Source organism: Pyrgilauda ruficollis, unplaced genomic scaffold (assembly GCF_017590135.1).
Source record: "Pyrgilauda ruficollis isolate IOZ18807 unplaced genomic scaffold, ASM1759013v1 scaffold25, whole genome shotgun sequence".
In the NCBI taxonomy this organism is placed as follows: domain Eukaryota; kingdom Metazoa; phylum Chordata; class Aves; order Passeriformes; family Passeridae; genus Pyrgilauda; species Pyrgilauda ruficollis.
The window spans coordinates 5,703,718-5,722,740 of record NW_024523822.1 but is presented as its reverse complement, the minus strand read 5'-3'; the positions used below and the strand labels follow the sequence as shown (position 1 = coordinate 5,722,740).

The following is a 19,023-nucleotide window of genomic DNA, read 5'->3' as shown; positions in this document are numbered from 1 at the left end:
GTTCAGCCTGAAAAGCAAATGACCTGGTTAGACTGTATTGTAGCAACTCTAAGTGCTCTAGAACTTTTTTTTTTTTTTTTAAACCTTTCTATATGGAGACTAGAAGTGGTTGATCCAATTATAAACTCCAGCCTCCTGCACAAAGACAAGCAACGAAAATCCACTGTGTAATTCCTATATAGAAGAATCATAGCAGAAAAATATCACAATAGACTGGAATTACTGACATCTAATTTTAAGCGGTAACTTTCACTACAAAGCTTATCTGAAATTATAACAGTCCATACCACTCTTTAACTGTGTGGACTTTCATGTGAATTAGCCCTAAGTCAGACGTTTCTCCATGGCTTTAGAGCCAGGAAAAAACACACTCTCCACTGACTTTATATTACAGCAACACCTTCAAATCTAAAAATGAATGATAATTAAAAAAAAACATAGCAATTCAACAGATTCTTGAAATACAGCTAGAACATTTCTTTAGAAGTCTAAAAGTGCACAGAGCTGCAACTGTTAGTTCACCTGTACCAATATCAACCAAGGTACACAGGAAATCTACTGGAAAATAAATGTTCCCAAAGGTGTGCTGAACATACATGTACTTCTCAAACTTATAAACTTTCCTTAGAAGTGAAACTATACTAGTGATTACTTGTTGTGTCAACCTCCTATTCATTGCACAGGTCTAATGGAAGCTTTAATGAATAAGCACTAATGGGAAAACCAGAGTAATATAATGTAGAAGTTCTTCAGGCTCACTTGTTTTAAAGTATTGTCTTCCATCCTTAAACCACTTCATATACTTCTTACTGATTTATTCTTCTTATACATTTATCAGATAATAAAATATTATCATCATTTTTCACATTACTTGATCAAGTACTGCAGGGACAAAGAAGATGTAGCTTCAGGTTCAAGACTGTTCTGCACCATTAAATTTTGATTCTCCAAATCAGCTCAAACCTTAGTAAAAACTGGAATACAAGCTGGCTTAAAATAATGTTAGAAAAACCTACTGAAGAATTAAATCGTTCTTTGTCAAAATCATGTGGTCTTTAAAACACTGAGCCTCTTTTCTACAAGCAATTAGATTTTCAGTCTCTGTAACCCATTTTACCCCACTCTTCTTTAAAGAGTAATCATATTACTTTCAAGCTTAGAAAAAGCTTCTGAGTAAAAATCAGGCTTATTTTTGTAGAAAGTACATGGTAGCAACAGTCACCAGTTATAGGTGTGTGCACTGCATTACAGTGCCAAGTTTTAACATCGCAAGTTAGCAGACTAACCCATTTTGAACAAGAGATGTAATCATTCCATAACATTTTGAAAGAGATTTTTCCTCTCTAGTGATAAAAACCTAGTTTAAATACAGGTTTTGCTGTTCCTAAAGCAAATTAAATTAGCAACACTAGCAGTTAGAGATTAGTTTCAGATTTTCTGTGCAAACAGTATCAACAGCACCTTTAACATGCATATGACTCTATATATATATATATATATATATATGGGATTTTTCCTATATAGACTTGTCTTCAACTCATTTACAGTGCTGAGGTCTTGGAAGGCATACATTTTACTCCCATCACCAAAGCTCCCTATATATTAGCTACTTACAGAGAAAATGGGCAGGGTGAACCCCACTGTGTAGAGGACAGTGGATGTGATGGTACTGTCATGGAACGGATACTTGATGCTGTCATCATTACAGAAAAAGCCTCTCTGATACGGTTTTATTTTGGCCAAGTTTAGAACACCAAGGGGTAAGCCAGCTGTTGGGGGAAGGAAAACAAAAAACAAAAACAAGAAATACATGTGGTTAAATTAAAAAAAAAAAATCATTTCTAATCATGCATGGAGGAAGCCACCAAACATGCATAACTCAAATTTCCTAAGTATCATGCAGTGCACACACTTACCAAATTCTGTTTATAGACACTTCTCTTTCAGAACACTACTTCAGAAAGACTCTGAGGTTACCCACCAGGTACAGATGTTATAAAAAAATACAGAGTTCAAAGTCTTCCATCTGTAAGGTGAGTTGCCACAAAACCACACTGAACCAAGATAACATTCCAAAAAAAGCCTTTGCCCCTCACATGACTAAACAGTTATTAAGGGCAGGCAGCCCTTTGTCCCTCCTCCCTCTTCCACTACCAGACGACCTTAGCTTGTATCTAATTTTCCAGCTTTATTCTATACACTATAATGTGGTCAGTGTTTACAGATAAGACAAAGAACAGACACAGGTTTTGTCATGGTTAGGGAGTTAAAAATTTCATGCAAGTAGTTTTCATGCAGGAAGTGGGAACAAAAGAACTGCAGGGACACTAATGGACACTTTGAGTGGATTGCATCCAAGGGTAATGAGATTATATCTTGAGATTGCATTTACACAGCTTTTGTACACTTCGGAAGATTTCTGCATGAAAATATACAAGTAATTAACATCGCAGCTGAGACCTGGGTACAAATTATAGCTCTCTGAATTTACACACTGTGATATATTACCAATTCCCTCTCTTACAAGTTAACTTGAATTATATTGACAGCCATGCAAAAGAAGCCATTAAGACTTCTGATAATTATATTCAGGTCTAACTTATTCCTGATAAGAACCACCTGCCATGAAATACACATTTGCAGGAGCGATAACCTCAGGAAATCCAACTTTTTCTTTTTATTTTACTTCCTCATAAAATCTAAGGTTGGAAAAGACCTCCCAGATCATCAAGTCCAGCTTTTAACCAAATAACACCATCCCCACTTTCTCCCTTTCCTTTGATCAACTGAATAAGCAATAGATTAAAGTGGGCACATTGCATAATACTAAATCCCCAAACAAAACAAAAAGTAAATTTTGTTTTAAAACATGGTAAAAAAGGGCAAATAACTGTATTTTCCCCAACATACATGAAATATGCAATTCTGCAAACAGACACTATTTGTAAATTAGAGGGTGAGTGCCATTACTGAAGCAAAAAAGACCACCCGGTATATTAACAACCTGCTGTACTGAGAAAAAAAAAGGTCTCAAAGAAGTTAACATGATGAGTGATTCCTTTGATTTCTGGTGACACCTGTTGACTACCAGGTAAGTAGCTTAAAGGTGTTTTAAGTATGCTTATTGCTGTATACTTCATTAGAAGAAAAGACATCAAGAGTGAAACAGTAGGAACAGAGTGATGAATCCCGGTCCCTTCTTTGGGCTGCTGAGTTGCAGTGCAAAGGCTTGTGAAGTGCATATTGAAACAGTACACAGTGGGTAGCACCCCAGATTTCAAATCCTCTTCCTCACAAGGAAGCAGTTTGGGAATATTTTAAATCCTCTTATGGAGCAGAGGGAAATTTTTTTCACAAATCATCTGAAACATGAAAATTGTCCACATTACTGATGCTTCCCATCCCATACTGAAAAAGTGAACCAAAATACAAAAGACATTAATCTTACTCAACTTCAAGCACAAAGTTTTTCATTATGTAGCATGGTATGCCCTTGTATCAACTACTTCTCAAAGGTCTCTCTCCTTCCTTCTGCTTTAATGATGGAGAGAAGATCTAAACCTTGACCACATGCAAGTGGCAGACAGAAACAGATGAAACACAATTGCAGCCCTTCAAACATGAAGGGGGCTACACTGAAGAACTCAGAAAGTTCACTCTGACCAAAGGACTGCTGTACGTCTGCATGCCTGGAGCAAAGTTCCAGCTACTCTCAAGGCCATGGCAGGATCCACTAACGTAACGTAGAGTCCATGCTTCCTGTCTTTACCTCTGCTGTTGCATACCCAGAAGGATGATGGAATGGTAATCCCATTACCTATTTGATACAATCATATCTTCTCAAACAGGTCACCAGATTTTCACATATGGAAATATCACATGCTCATGATTAACTTAAGCAGCAGCTTGTGTTTTGCATAAGTGGACTACTTCACAGACATGAATACCTGTCTTCCACAAAAAGCTGCTACAATCTAATATCAAGAACACATAATGAACTTCTGACCAGGGAAGGGGGGGAACATGAAAAGCACCAACTAAAGGGGTCAGATGAGAACAGTTTCAAAGTGACTGCAAAACTCATCTGTATCGCCTACACTAAAAGAATACAAAAAAACCCCAAAGTTAGTTACACCTCTTACACTAACTGCCTATTTCCATTTCTTTCATCACTGTTAAATTCTTACTGCAATCTAAATGATGCACTGCTTTCCAACAGTGGACTAGAAGATTTTGTCAAGTGGCATTCAGTTGATCATTAACCTATCCCAAATAGCGGCAGCATTTTTACTGTTGCCCATTTTACAGGGAGAGAAGATGAGACAAGAGTACATGTAAGCAAACAGTCTTAAACTTTTCATTGCAAGCAGAAAAAAACCCCACCACTAATGTACATACCAGGTCAGTATTGCCATCAGAGGTGCCAAGCACTTCCATGACCTTTAAGCAGGCTGAACTTCTGAGGAATGTACTTATGTTCAGTCGCATTAGCTTTTACAAACTGGAGCAAAGAGTGAGCAAGATCTCATGCAAGATCACCAGGCTAAAAGGCAATCCTGTAGATTGTAGAGCAGCTCTCATGCCTTTTACTCTGCTCAGTATACCTACTTTTCCTTTACACCTGGCCAGTACCAGCAGTAAGCCCAAGGTGCTCTTCTGAACCAGGTAGCTTTATACCTTAAGGGATCATAACAGCTTAGTTGTTCCTCATATCCTATAAAGCATGACCTTCAGCTGTAAAAAGAGTATTACTTGATTACCCATCATTCAGACTGGAACATATTAGAATTGGATTTCATCTACTCTCTGGTAAAAATTGTGCAGTTTATCTTGTCAGGAACTAGTGACCAACAGATTCTGGGCTGTTTTGCTAGGTAGTAGCAAGAAACAGACAGCAGTCCTCTGATCTTTCTCTGCCCTTTAATTATAAAGGGAAAACAACCTGGTCACTCCAGTGCTGTGTGACTTACAAAAGGACAGAATTCTGAAATGCTCACACAAATAGACTCTAGCTAACCCACAGACCAGGCTGGATGGGGCTTGGAGCTACCTAGTCAAGTGGAAGGTGCTCCTGCCCATGGCAGGCATATTGGAACAAGATAATCTTTAAGATCACCTCCACTCAAAACATCCTATGGTTTTATAACCCTGAAAGCTACAGATGTACTAACAAAGTTGAACAGGAAAAACAACTCCAAAGATCTGAAGCTTTTGCCTATGAAAGAGAGGTAAACAAGTTTCATGCACATGAATAATAAAAAAAAAAAAAAACATAAAAGGCGTTTTTTTTAAACTCCCTATTCCACAGTAAAGTGGGAGACAAATGTGAGAAAGAAGCCTGAATGATTCAGCAGGGATTGCAGGGATGGAACAGCCTTTAAGTTTCGTGCTAGAACTGTAAGAACAGGGCAACACACATTTGTACAGTTACATGAGGTATGCTGAGTTCACAAAGAGTTTCCAACTCTAATTTGTAGATCCAAGCCATTTGCAGTGTAGTTTCCACTGACAACGAAGAGTAATTCAGAGTAATATACATAGCCTTCAAGAACTATTTGATCACATGTGACTGGATGACATAGTGTGACAAATGCCTGTAAGAAAGGAAGGAAGGGAGGTCCAGGCTAGGAGAATAGGGAGGAAGTCTATGTGAGTATGGTCCTCCACACACACAAAAGGAATTTTAAAAATTAAATACCAGTACCCAAGGGTAGAACGTGATTTTTTTTTTTTCCCCAAGAAAATCTGCTTAATCAAAAAATGTCAATTTACTGTATTTTTAGTGGGTTTTTTAAGACTAAACAAAAAAAATTACATTTTTTATAAATAAATTTATAAATTTTATTCTACAAATGGAAGTGATGAGTACCAATCCATCATCTTTTTACAATGTGTGTAACACTGCACTACTGTTCTGATCTGTGGCATTTATCACACTGGTAATTTCAGAGTTAAGTGCTTAAGCTTGGAGTCAAATTCTGAAGACTTCCAGGTGTCCATATAGCTTTAGCAGCAAGCTGCCTGTTTTTCTTAAAACAGGAGAAAAGCGTTTAGAGCCAAATTAGCGTCTTTTACAACAGTTGCCATAAATATTTAAGATCAGCAAATAATATTATTGTTTTATCTCTAAAAGGAAAGAAACTCCTCAAGTTGCTAATCACTTCAGTGATACTGTACTACCTAGTTCTCAACCAGATGCAGTGCTCGCAAAACTTGGCTCAGCTTTCAAGAGCAACCCAAGACAACCTAGACTGTCCTGTCCTTTACCCACCTCTGGCCATCCCCCACTATCCCTTCCTCGCCTAGCCATTAGTTTTCACACCAACCTGTCCGAAAAGACAAGCCCATGCCCACAAAACAATGGTTTTTTCAGAGGCACTTGCTCATCTGGCCAACTGTATTACTTTAAGAGCTGGCTTAAAGGACAGAGTAAGAACATGTAGCCAAGGGTGTGGAATAAAGGACAAGGACAGACTGGGACAGATCAGCTTCAACACCTCATGAAACTGCATCTTGATCAGTGGTGCTTTCCTCCCCACGATTTTAAATAGTACAAAGGAATGCACTGTATTTTGTAAACACAGGTTAATTAACCCATTTGGCCTCCTTATCTGTGCAAGTGAGTGAATCTCCACTTGAGGTTCTGTGCAAACTCAAGCTGCATTGCTGTTTCAAGTCCTCCAAGGCAATATTACTCTGTACTCCTATCTGGTCCTCAATCAGGAAGTTCTCTTCAACAAAGCAAATTAATATCTAGGAACTGGGAGAAAGGCAGTCACCCCTAAGGGATACTACAGCAAATGAGAACATTCTAGCTTGATTATTAACTAAAGTTTTTTCCTCATGCTGCAATGAACTCACAAGTAAGTGTTAATTAAGAGAACCTGTACTGGACTAACATGAGACTGAGAAGAATTTTTATGCTTTTCTACACTTACCCTGAAGAACATGATCAATACATTGTGCACTCGATATACTGACAAAGTTGGCTTCAGGTTTGGTAAGAAATACACAGTTTATAGTTTAGTTAGGGAGTGTCAAAAAATAACTACAGCTGCACCAAAGAAACAACAAAACACATCAAATTATATCCTGAAAACAGATGAGCTACTTTTTACAGCTTACATTCTTATTAGACAGATGACACTGTTAATAATACCATAGTCATTTCAAGCTAAACCTATACAGCTGTAAATTATGACTGAGAGCAAGAGAGAATTTAAGGTCTCCTACTCTTACACATGTATTTTTGCTTTTATTTTCAGACAGGACAACCATGTTGGCTTCACTCTTCATTTTTCAGTGCACAGTCTGGTGTGAGGAAGTAGGCAAGAGATTTAAAGAAACTCAGGTCAACTTCATGCTACTGGAGAGAGTGTGGAAACATCTGTAAACAGTACTGCTCTCTGCAGAAAAGCAGATGGGCTGAAATTCTTTTTCTATGAACAGTCAAGAGAAAGAATCAACGCCTTTTAAAACAGGAGGTTCTGGAAATAAAACTACCAAGAGGAAGAAGAGATTAAAATAATGAGAAAGCATTTAGACTTTTGATAACAAGAGGTAAAGAGTGTACAAGAGAAAAATAGGTGCACTATTTATTTGCAGTAGCTGAGACTACTAAGTGGGTAGCCCACAACTTACCTCCTAGCCACTGTAAAGAACTTTATCTTACTCTTCTACACTAAGGAATGTGAAGTATTTCTAATACCAGCAAACTGATTGTTCTGATAATGCCAGAAGCTGTGATAGGCTTCAGTAAACAGGATACATGTATTTAAAAGCATGAACAACATTCTAATCTCTCCTACAATTCTACTTGCAACTTTATGCTATGTCCATTTTTATTTGTCCTCTGATCTATGACTTGGCCAGCAGAGAAGCCAGATCAGCAACTGAGCAAGTTCCTTGCCACTCTTTGTTATGCCAGGCAAGGGTGATGGAGGCAGGAAGCAAAGGAAACCTTTCTCTGAGCTCGAACAGCCTCAACACAAGCACATAATTTCTAGTCCAGTCATTTACTAAGATAGAACAACATCATATTCCAGTTTCTCTGCATTCAGCAGTCTACTACATGGGAGCACTTCAGTCATCTGTAGTCCCAATTAATTAGAACATGTCAAGACTCTTGTTTAAAAACATTATCATGGACAAGTGTATTCTCCCTTATATCTACATTTCAATTTTAAAAATTGCCTTTACAAGCACTGAATACAGGTTACTCTAAAATCCATGCAACTGTCTCTCCTGTGAGCACTTGGAGAACTGCAAATGCAAATTTAAAAAATGCAGAAACAAGACAGTAATATATTCTACCCTGCTCTATTACATAGAGAAACATACACCAGACGAGTGAGTCAACTGCAGACTCTGCTTTGGTCAGGGGGAAGAGAAGGCTGAAGCTGGCCCAGGGATGGACACAAACCTGGAAGTCATTAGGAGTTAACCCAGTGAACTGGCTGAGGTCAATTGCCCCATTACTGACAGACCTGACAACATTAAAGAGCCCCAACTAAGAGCTAAAAGACACTGTGGGCACAGAGGCAGAGAGGGGATGGAACAGGAGAGGTCAGCAGTTCTTCATATTGCAGTGCTGCTCAAGGGGTTAGTTAGCTATGGGAAGAATCCAACTGGCTGCAGCCAGAGTAAAGGGTGACTTCACCCCTCCTATGTATAACCCCTCCTTTGTGGAGGAAATTAAATATTTTCTCACTGCTTGCATTATGTGCTCAACATCAAATTCAGTTAAAGCTTTGATGGTACTGTATGGAAAATTAAAAACAATGTACATGCCCCCAAAGACGTAGATTTCTGCATACAATCCACCTAAATCATGGAACTTACAGACCAGGAGGGCAGCACAGCCAAAGAAATGGAACTATCAAGGTCAGCTAGTCGGCAATACAGGGAGGGATTTGCTTTTTTTTAACGTAAGTGACACCAACTCTGAATGTCATTCAAGACTACTTTTCTTTTAAACACCAGAAGTTGTAACAGTTTTCCCATTTTAGTCTTTGTTTTGTGGGAGTGCACAACAGGAGGCTTTCGGAGTATTTCAGCTATAACTACACACCCTAACTTGAAATACCATTCACTCTCTAGAAATATAATAGGCAATTAGTTGTCAGGAACGTAAAAGCTCATTTTCCAATGAGTCCTACAAGCATAACAATATTTTATTTAAACAGTCTTTAACAAAGTCAGCAGTGCTACAGAGGGACTCAGAATTTCCATGACATTTTGTACCCTGTCATACACCACGTCACTTTACACTGCACACACTGCTGCATGCCACCATGTCTAAGAGAACAGAACTTCGTTTTCATGTGAGACTGAAGTCTGTAGTGTCTAATGGTACATTTTAAAAACAAACCCTATAGAAAGCCCAATCTAAACAGATTTTAAAGGGAAAAGTGACCATACTCCATATATTCTTGAGCTATCAGAACAGTTTTGTTTTGTACTGACTCAGGAGACTGCCCAAAAAGTCCATTACTTCACAATATGGAAAAAATATTTATACAACATTGCTCTTGACACTTGAGTACAATGAATAATGCATAGAAAGTTTTACAGTGTGTATAACAGACCAGGCGCTGTTTTCCATTTGTAGTAGAAGTTACCAGCATTAGATTTGTGATCTCAGTTTCTGTGTATTAAGGTATATAATTTTCTAGTGTTGATGACTGGACTCTTACATTTAAAGAAGAGATGGGAAGAATGAAAAGAGTCTACATGCAGAAATAGTGACCTGAATTCCATTCCCAGGATCTCCACTAGTGTTAGACCTAGGCATCACACTGGCTTGGAGTATTTTAGCTGAATACTAGTACTGCAGCATAGGCTTACCTAACAACATAAAATTGAAGCCCAGTTTCCACAAGTCAGCAAAAACTACAAAAAACGCACTCCATGGAACACCAAGGAAAGCAGACACTAAATAAAATAATGACTAAGATGATTTTTGGAATTTAATAGAGAATAGTTTATGACTATTTGACAGGCTTGATCTCACTGTCTGCCTTCTGTATCCCTTAAGGGCCATTAGCTTGCTGCATATCAGAACTTTTTCCTGGTTATAATTAGCAGTTTATTCTCCCAGATCTCTCCACCACCAGCTACCAAACCAGCCCTTCAACTTAAAATAAGCACAGTTCACTGCCCTTCCATGCCTCAAAACAAGGCAGACAAATTTAGACATATGCGTTTATGCGTTTTCCTTACCATCCCAGTACTCCAGTTTCAGAAAATATTGCAGCTATCGCTTAGTTTCAGTGACTTAGTAACCTAAGACTTCTTGGCAATAACAAAACTAATTTAAATGGACAAAAATGCACTAATATTAATTTGAGGTAAAAATGTCACTGTACTCCAAGAGAGGCAGAAGTCACCTGAGATGCTGAAATTTGATACCTAATTCCTTCTACACTAAGAAAAAAACTGAGTGTAATTCCTGTTTGGTACGGTTTTCTCCTTTCCTAGGAAAGGGATCACAAAAAATTGTGACCCTTCTTCCAAACCAGGCATGGCTAAGTAACAAACTGAAGCTACCTTATGAGACCCAAGGAAACCCCACACAGCTCCTCTGAAACCTGCTTATTTAGCAGAGGCAGAAAAAGGAGAGGAGGAGCTAAAATCTAGGCTATGTCTAGAAAATCCATTGTTTCCTCAACAGCATCACAGAAATAACAGTGTACTGATATGGCTCATCCATACCTTTTGTTTCATTAAGCAGCATCTGGTAGACAGACATTCCAAGACTGGTGTCCTGATCTGACACACCTGTATTTTCTAATCCAAAATTTTTTAAACCCTTCATTTTCCTGTTGCCAAATATCAAGACATCACATGAATGAGAGACGCCAAAATTGAGCTGAAGTACAATACAAGTAAAACTGAAGTGCCTTTCCAAACTTTTGAGTCAGACCACTTCTTGGCCACAGCTTTTTAAAGATGAATTAGTACAGTCTATAACAGAGCAAAAGCAGCCTGTTCTTGTACTGGTCATTTCCTCTAATTCAATGTGGTAACAGAAAAAGTGTTAGATAGGTGCACTAGAAAGTTTCAACATTATCTTTCCATATCACAATTTGTTAAAGAAGTTTATTTGGGACCATTTCTGGCTTCCATACAAACAAACAGTCTTGATTTTAACAGCTCTGACTCTTTATGAGAAGGATTAATGCATCAGAGAATCTGGCAAAAGCAGAGAAAAAACACAATGCAAAGGTTTATCCATAGACAAGTTTTGGTTCTGTACTTTGAGATCAGTCTCGTAACTTGAAAAAGGAAAATTCCTCCCAGAAAGCGGGTCAAGTCATCAGTAGTCAATTGTTAAACAAGAAGAGGCAGGCATCAGATCCTTAATATAAGTAGGACAATTTTTTTTAGTTTTAAAATTGCAGGATTGAACTATTCTGGCTGGTAAATTGATTATAAGTCTACTCAGAGGCAGGACTGAGAAATTTATTGTTACAGCTGAAGTGACTATCTGTTTTAGTGAAGGATGTCCCTATCCATGGTGGGGGGCTGGAACTACATGGTCTTTTAAGGTCCATTCCAACACATTCTATCACTCCATGACTAGTGTTTCCAGACATAGTGGCAGTAATACAGATTAAAAAAAAAAAAAAAAGAAAAAAAGAAAAAAAGCACAAAAAAAAACCAAAACAAAACCAAAACAGTTTCAGAAAGTATCCTAAAAAAATCTTGCTTCTTCAAAATAGCTTTAAATTATGTTAACTCTTACTAGCTTTCTGCTGGTCATCCATTACCTGAATTTCTAGTGTCTGTAGATTTTTCAGTTGTTTTCAATTAACTATTTTACCTGAATAAAACCTAAGAATTATGAGCTTCTTTTGCAGGACAGGGGATAAGGAAGATAAGCACCCCCACCAAACCAAGCAGATATAGCAATAAATCAAGCTCATTTTAAAGCCATATTTCTGTGGGTGGCACATCTTGCCAATAGGTTTCTATGCAATTCTGTTCAGCACTTTTTTCTTTTTTCCTCCATCCAAGGTGAGTTTGTTTTAATTCTCCTGGACTAATTCTGGAAATAGGATTATCAGTTGTGGGGGATAGTAAATCCTAGTCAGTTGGCATACTACAAGGCTCAAGTTCTCTTCTCATTGGGTACTTCCAAGAGTCAGGTCACCTCTTTGTGCTACCTGCCTTCCACTGTTGCAACAGTCACAGATAGAGGATTATCACAGCTTAATCCCCTCATCAGCATCTAGTCAGCAACAGTGCTCCTACATAAAACTATGCAGCAGCAGGCAACCAGTAATCAACTCTTCATTTCCCCCCACCAGGGCTGTGATTATACAGCCTTCAGACCAAGCTGCTTTCAGTCAGTATCAGTTCATACTGCCTAACCCTTTAAAACAAGGAAGCATGTTGCATCAGCTGAGTACAGCATAAACAAGCACTCAAGCAGTATAGAGGGGAGGCAGGAATTCTTCAGCTAAGAGAGGTTAGCTATTTTATAATTTAATTTTAGTGTGATACTTAATTTTCTACATAAAATGTCAGAAGCCCCTCCTCGCAAAGGTCACCACCCTCATGTAAGAAAGCTGCAAGAGCCCTTCTGACTATTTAAGGCAGAAAAAAAAGGAGGAAAAAAAATCACCAGGAATCAAGCAGCTAGTAAGGAACCTAAGAGCTGATAAGCATCTTGCTCTACTATGCCAAGAGAAAATAATATAGTCCTGAGTTCACAATTTGGCTCTTGGGAAGGCACTGGAAGGCGAACTAGGATTCACCCATTGCTGTAAAAAAGTAAGTGCAAGAACTTCTGGTTTTGTGTCAGAAGTTAGTACAAGATACACAACAGCAAAAGTTGGCAGAACATGAACCAGACCACTGACTTTGAATAGTGTTCATTAACTAATTGATCTCTTACCTAAAGTTTTTCTGCAGGCTTCTGATTAAGAGGGAGTGAGTCTCTGGTGAAGCATCTTTCTTTATGTTAGGGAAAATAAAAAGTGACTGTTGCAAAGAAGAAAGCACATTAGGAGAGGAAAGATTTTCCCAGTTTCAGGTAACAAGTATGTCTCCAATGAACTGAGAGTGTCAACTGAGTAAGTAAGTACTAGGTCATGGTACCTGGTGGAGAGTGTCACTGAAGACAAACTGCTCTTTCACATGAACCTGTTACAGCTTTACAATGTATTCATGAACTAGAAAAAGTATTTAGCACCCACATGATGTGGAAAATAAGAACGGTGACACATATGTCAGTGAGTCACAAATAATAGCGGAGGAGGTTTTATTTGAACTAGGGCAATCAGGAAGTGCTAACCCACATAGAAGAAGCCTTCCCTGACTGCACAGCAATACTTCAATTGTCACCGGGACTGCAGCCTCCAGCAACAGCTCGAGTAAACACTCCCAAGAGAGGAGAACAGCACTGAATGCAAAACACTGTGTAGGGTGTGCAGGGTGGTCCACCCATCTCACCCCCACAGGTCACACACCCTGCAAAAGAAAACTCACTGTGTCCTGTACACATGCATCTGCTGTTTAGCAGATGTATGCACGTATCACAAAACATTCCAGAAGTCTTTAAACAGCAAGCTGAAAGCAATATGAGTGTTTACTATTTCTGGATTCAGTACACATGTCCTTCTGTTTGGAAGGACGGAAGTCCTTCCCCTACTCAGAGGTAGTTTCATGATAAAAATAATAATCATAGTAATGTATAAATAAGACTGCCATAATCTCACCTTCCCCACAGTCACAGGGTAGGACATGGAGAGGAAGATTAAATCCCTACACAAGGACAAGTATATTCCACAGCAGTTTTAAATTTAAGTAATTCTTTACTTAAATTTTATTTATTTCAAATATATTGCAGAAAAGTGAATAGAGCAGCAAGGGTTTAATTCTTTAGAAGGCTTCAGTTTTTCTAATCTTGGGTTGGACATATTCTTGCATTACACCAGCAATCTCATATTGACAAGTACATTCCCCAGTTACTTTTATTATAAGTAATAAGCTTGTCAGTATTATTATAAGTAGTAAGCTTGTCAGTAATTGCATAGTCAGACAAGGGACTAAAGAAATACAGTGGTATTGCACCCCTGCACTCAAGTTACACATGAATTTCAACTTTCAACCAGATGAAAGTCGTCCCAGAGATGTGACAGAAAGTGCTGTCCTTATGGCTCCGGTCACCTCTGCAGAACTTCCCTTAAGACTCTTTGTGAGAGACTGATCTAAAGATAAATGTATTTAGCAGTTCTTCCACTGATTGCAGGAATATTGCCATGTGTTTCCCAACTTTGTTCTTTAAGTGTTGTTTACCTGCCTTAATGAAAAAGGAACCTGATTTGCAATCAAACAAACAACAGACCTGTAAGAGCGGCACAGAGTGTACATATATATAAATATACATATAGTGCCTAATGAAAACACCAGTTGCAAGCTAACTAATTAAGCTGTTCTAACAAGCTATAATTTTTTGCATGACAGTTTGGAAGTGTAATAAACCATAAGAACCAAGCCTCAGTATCTACCTGTGAAAAATGGTTTTACTACTGTCTAGAATGCCAATCTCTGCCATGCTATATAAAATATCTATCAGAAAACCTAGGAGAGACAAGTAACAGAGGTATGAGGGAGAAAGAAATCCTGCAGTCCAGGCCACTCATGCTTTCCAGTGCCAGAAGCAGCTGAGCACCGTCCACTGGCGCGTGGGGAGTAAGGGAGGTGCTGCCTGCAGCACTGCAGAGCTGCATGCGGACATGCAGCACACACACACACCCAGCACTGCAGATCAGCACACACAGAATGCAGATACACCCTCCTCACACTATTTGAGGACAGATGCTGCAGAAACCTGCACCTTTTGCTTTTTTTAGATGGCAGAATATGAAGCTAATTTAATGCTGATACACCATTGTTATTTTTAGAAGAAGAAAATTATCATGCTGATAAGAGGGAAGGAGTTGTTTCCTCAGGGCACCAAAGACTGCTTTCCCTGAATTCTCTCTCCTTCAGTGGGTAAAAAGGCAGATGAGGGAGAGATCTTTCTTAAGGATAATTAAAAGAAACTTAGACTCAAGTCTCAGGGAACCTAATTTTTAAGATGTTTTTATCTCCTACTTTTTTTCCCCTCCCCCCACCTCCTCTTCTTTGATGTCTTTCTTATTCTCTTACCTCGGCTCAGTCTTAAGCAGTTCACATCTTTCAACAAATCTATCTAAATCACAGACACACACAAAAATCACAGGATAGCTCTTTTGTCCCTTCCCTTTTCTTTGAAAAACTTATGCTGGGAAAGTTGAAACCACACAAAAATGGCTTGACTAAACCAGGAGTGAGTACACACAGTAAGAATCACGCACTTCCACTGCAGTGAGTTCATGGGTGTGTCAGATCACTCCAACTTCAAGTGGTATGCTTGGATATCACTTAGGCTTCAAGTCCAACATTACTGAGACAATTAAATTAATTTTTCTTCCCCATCTGCACTTACTTTGGAGAAGGCATAAACAGGAAAAAAGAAGAGAAAAAAGAAAAGCTCTGTATTAAGTGACAAGAGTTACCTTAGGGATTCTGAGGATGCTACTCCTTTTTGTGGTAGCATGGGCTACCACACCAAGACTGAGGGTTCAGTCCTCAACTGAAACTGGACTTCCTATTTTTAAACCTTCAGTTTTGTTGGAGGCCTTGTAGTCTTTGCAGTGGAGATACCAGGTATCATTTATCCATACCGGCAGGTCACTTTATCTGGGCAGTTACCTCTGTCATTTGAGCAGATACCAAAGTGCATGGGCAGGGGGAAGGGCAAGGGAAAAAGTGAAAGTCCACAATCAACAGGAACTATTTTTATTTTTTACAGTAAAAAAATTAAACAGCCCACTAGACACAGGTAAGACCTATGCTCTTCTAAAGGCCTGTCTCAGCCACATGAGAGGCAGGTAGAAGAGGAAGAGAACTTGGTCCTACATCCAGTATCTTTCCCATTCTGCAAATGGAAGATCTTTTTATCTGAGCTAGAGTTTCACTGAAACCTGTAACTCAATGTGTTTAAAGTTGCAGGTGTCAGGGAACTTCATATTATGCACTGCCTGCATTTTTCAGACTTTTCAGGAAGTAAACAAGCCCAAGGGAAAATAAAAAGTCTGGCAACCTCCCAGCACACTGAGGCACCAGGTAAGTGCATCTGTGATCCAAATGCTACCAGGGTGAGGGGGAAAGAAGGGAAAGGTGTGTAAACTGCTGCTACACTGCAGAGCAAGGTCAAAAACCTACCTTCCCAGGTAATGACTCGGGACAGGGAATCTCTCATCCTTTCAGGTAGATGACCATCAGGTTATATGCTTCTGCAGCCTTTCAATATACTTTGCTTTCCTGGATTACTCAAGATTACTTGCAATATACCCATATGCTTCATGCAGACCAAACCATATGCATAGCACAAAATGTTTGTCTAATTACAAAGATTTTGTAATGACAATTATCCAGACAGACAAAACTGCTTCAGTCACCATAAAGACAGCATGAAAGCTTAAGCCTCACAAGAGCACAGTTTGATAAAACTCCTGATCTGAATAAAGATCGCTCCCAGTGGATTACATGGATCCACTATGATTTTGCAAAAGCTCTCTCTCCTGTAACATTACCTCAGAGCCACATACCATTCATCATAATTTTGCTTTTTAATGGTATTTAGCTAGAGGTACAGTTACTATTTGAAGCATCCAGCGAAAGAAAAATGTCATTATGTTTATACAGATGCTACAGAAAGTACTGATCAGCCAAAAAAATTCAACCAAGCAAACATTCATGAGCTAGGCCTGAACACTATCCACTGAACATGACAAGAAAGTATTTCAATTACTGAAGTACTGACATTATTTGCTTAAGAAGCAAACATCCAAAATCAGCACTTCCTAAGACCAACAAGTACATCTCCAGAGTGTAAAGATGCCTCCCAGGCTCTCCTTCCTAAGTACATCTCCAGAGTATAAAGACACTTGCCAGCTCCCAATACTGAGAGCTGCCATTTCTTTACCAAGTGAAACTGCCCCTTCTCTGATCGGTAACTGACGTAATTGCTCTTTACACTGTCTCATTACATAAAAGGAGAGTTAATGCAAATTGGCAGGACATAAAATAGTTTCAATAGAGACTGAAATAGAATAAAGCAACACTAGGAAGCCAATATTTGGGCTGGCCAGGACAAGCATTGCAGCGCTGTGGCAGTGTGCTGTGGCTGTGTCGGTTCAAGCCCTGACCATCACCGCTCCTGCCCGGTGTCTCCGCGCTGCCCACGGACACGCGGGCGCAGACGCCGCGCTCTAATGACTGCCTCATTTCGCTTCCAGCCTACAGCTACAGCGGTGGCTCGGTGACACCGAGACCGCGTTCAACTCAAGCCCTACAGCGAATCCCTGCCCTGCTGCCGAGCACCGTCGTGCTTCTGCAGCACCCTGGACGGATGAGGCGTGTTTCCGTGATGACGGCCCCTTCCAGGACGGCTTCCCGACTCACTCGGGATAACAAACACATCCCAGGCTGCAGGTATCTACCAGACAGCTACCTCTCCATCACTGGCTTTTGCCACAACCGGTTTTCATCCGACAGAAGTAGTTAGAGAAGGAAGTGTAAGGACATCAGAGAGAAGAGAGAGCTTCAGATGTCAGTGGATAAGCTGCAGCAGCCTCCCCCCGGGGCTTTCCCCTCCCCTCCCGGCCCACGGCAGCGACCTGATTCCCCGAGCGGGCGCGGAGCGGGAGGCGAGGGAGCGAGCGAGGGGCGGCAGGCACGGCGGGGGCTGCAGGAGCCCCGCTCCGGGTGGTGCCGGCGCGGCGGGGAGAGGGAGGCGAGCATGCGATCAGCGCGGTGCCGTGCGGGGGGAGCAAGGCGCCCCGGGGGCGGCTCCCCCCGCTCCTCCGCGGGCCCCCGACCTACCCAGCAGCACGCAGAGCACGTCCAGCGCCACGAAGGGCAGCCGCGTCCTGTCAAACATGCTGGCGGCGCCCGGCGGCAGGCGAGGTGACAGCCTCGGCCCGAGAGCGCGGCGGAGGCGGCAGGGAGGGGCTCCAGGCGAGGCGCTCCGAGGGAACGGCCCCCCCGCGCTCCGGGCACCGCTGAGCAGCCGCCGCCGCCCGCACTGCGCTACTGCCGCCGCCGCGGCCCCCGCGCGCCACGCGCCGTGGCTGGGATCTGGGAGGGAGAGGGTCGGTCCTCCGCGGCGAACACGGGGAGATGATATTATTATCATTATTTATTAGTACTAGTGGTAGTATACAAGGAAAAAGCTGTTTCCACCTCTGGAATCACAGAATCTTACGGGTTGGAAAGGACCACAGTGGGTTATCTGGTCCAACCGCCCTGCTCAAGCACCAAAGCACAACTTGGCTCCATCCTCTTGGCACCCACCAATTTCAGATATTTATTCACGTTGACGAGTTCCCCTCTCTTGCCAAGACTGGACAGGCTTTCTGCGTGAGAGAGATGCTCCAGTTCCCTAATCACCTTTGTTGCCCTCTGCTGGACCTGTTCCAGGAGCTCCATGTCTCTGTTGGGCTGAGCAGCCTAGAACTGGACGTCCTACTCCAGATGTGGCCTCACCAGGAATGAGAAGCTGGAAGCGTGCTGGAAAATTGCAAAAAAATTACAAAACAGCTGGAAGCAGAGTTTCAGCCCAACCCAACCCAGAGCAAACTTTTTCCATGTTAAAACCTTTTATTTGGAAAGAAGACACCAACACAAAGAAAATGTTTTCTGCATAGCCACATTTTTATTTTAGCACCACTGATGACAAACCTGACAATTTTATTCGTCAGTGTTAGGGTTGTTGGGCACAAACATGTAGCTCCTGCTACAGAGCATATCTGTGTTTTGTTCAAGGCAAGTGCAGGTGGGATGAGTGGTGCTTCCCACAGAAGACCAGACATAAACTTTTCAGCCATTTCTCATGTATTGCACTCCCTAATTCTGTAAACAGCTTCACTTTGTGCAGTATCCTAACAGCTGAATAACAGGTTTGAGGGACCAACAAGAGAGAAAAGT

At 40.7% G+C, this 19,023-nt stretch overlaps 1 protein-coding gene across 2 annotated transcripts in view; it reads right to left on the bottom strand.

The window, feature by feature from the left end:
* Window positions 1-18,150, bottom strand: part of PLPP1 (phospholipid phosphatase 1) — a 63,361-nt gene extending 45,211 nt beyond the window's left edge. The window contains exons 1-2 of one of the 2 annotated variants that reach the window (XM_041470618.1): window positions 17,920-18,150; window positions 1,615-1,769 (exon numbers count right to left, since the gene is read on the bottom strand). In XM_041470618.1, coding sequence (XP_041326552.1) covers window positions 1,615-1,769; window positions 17,920-17,977 — 213 coding nt within the window. In that variant the 5' untranslated portion in view covers window positions 17,978-18,150. The remainder of the gene's footprint in view (window positions 1-1,614; window positions 1,770-17,919) is intronic. The other variant, XM_041470619.1, reaches the window with a different exon arrangement.
* Between the last annotated feature and the right edge of the window lie 873 nt (window positions 18,151-19,023).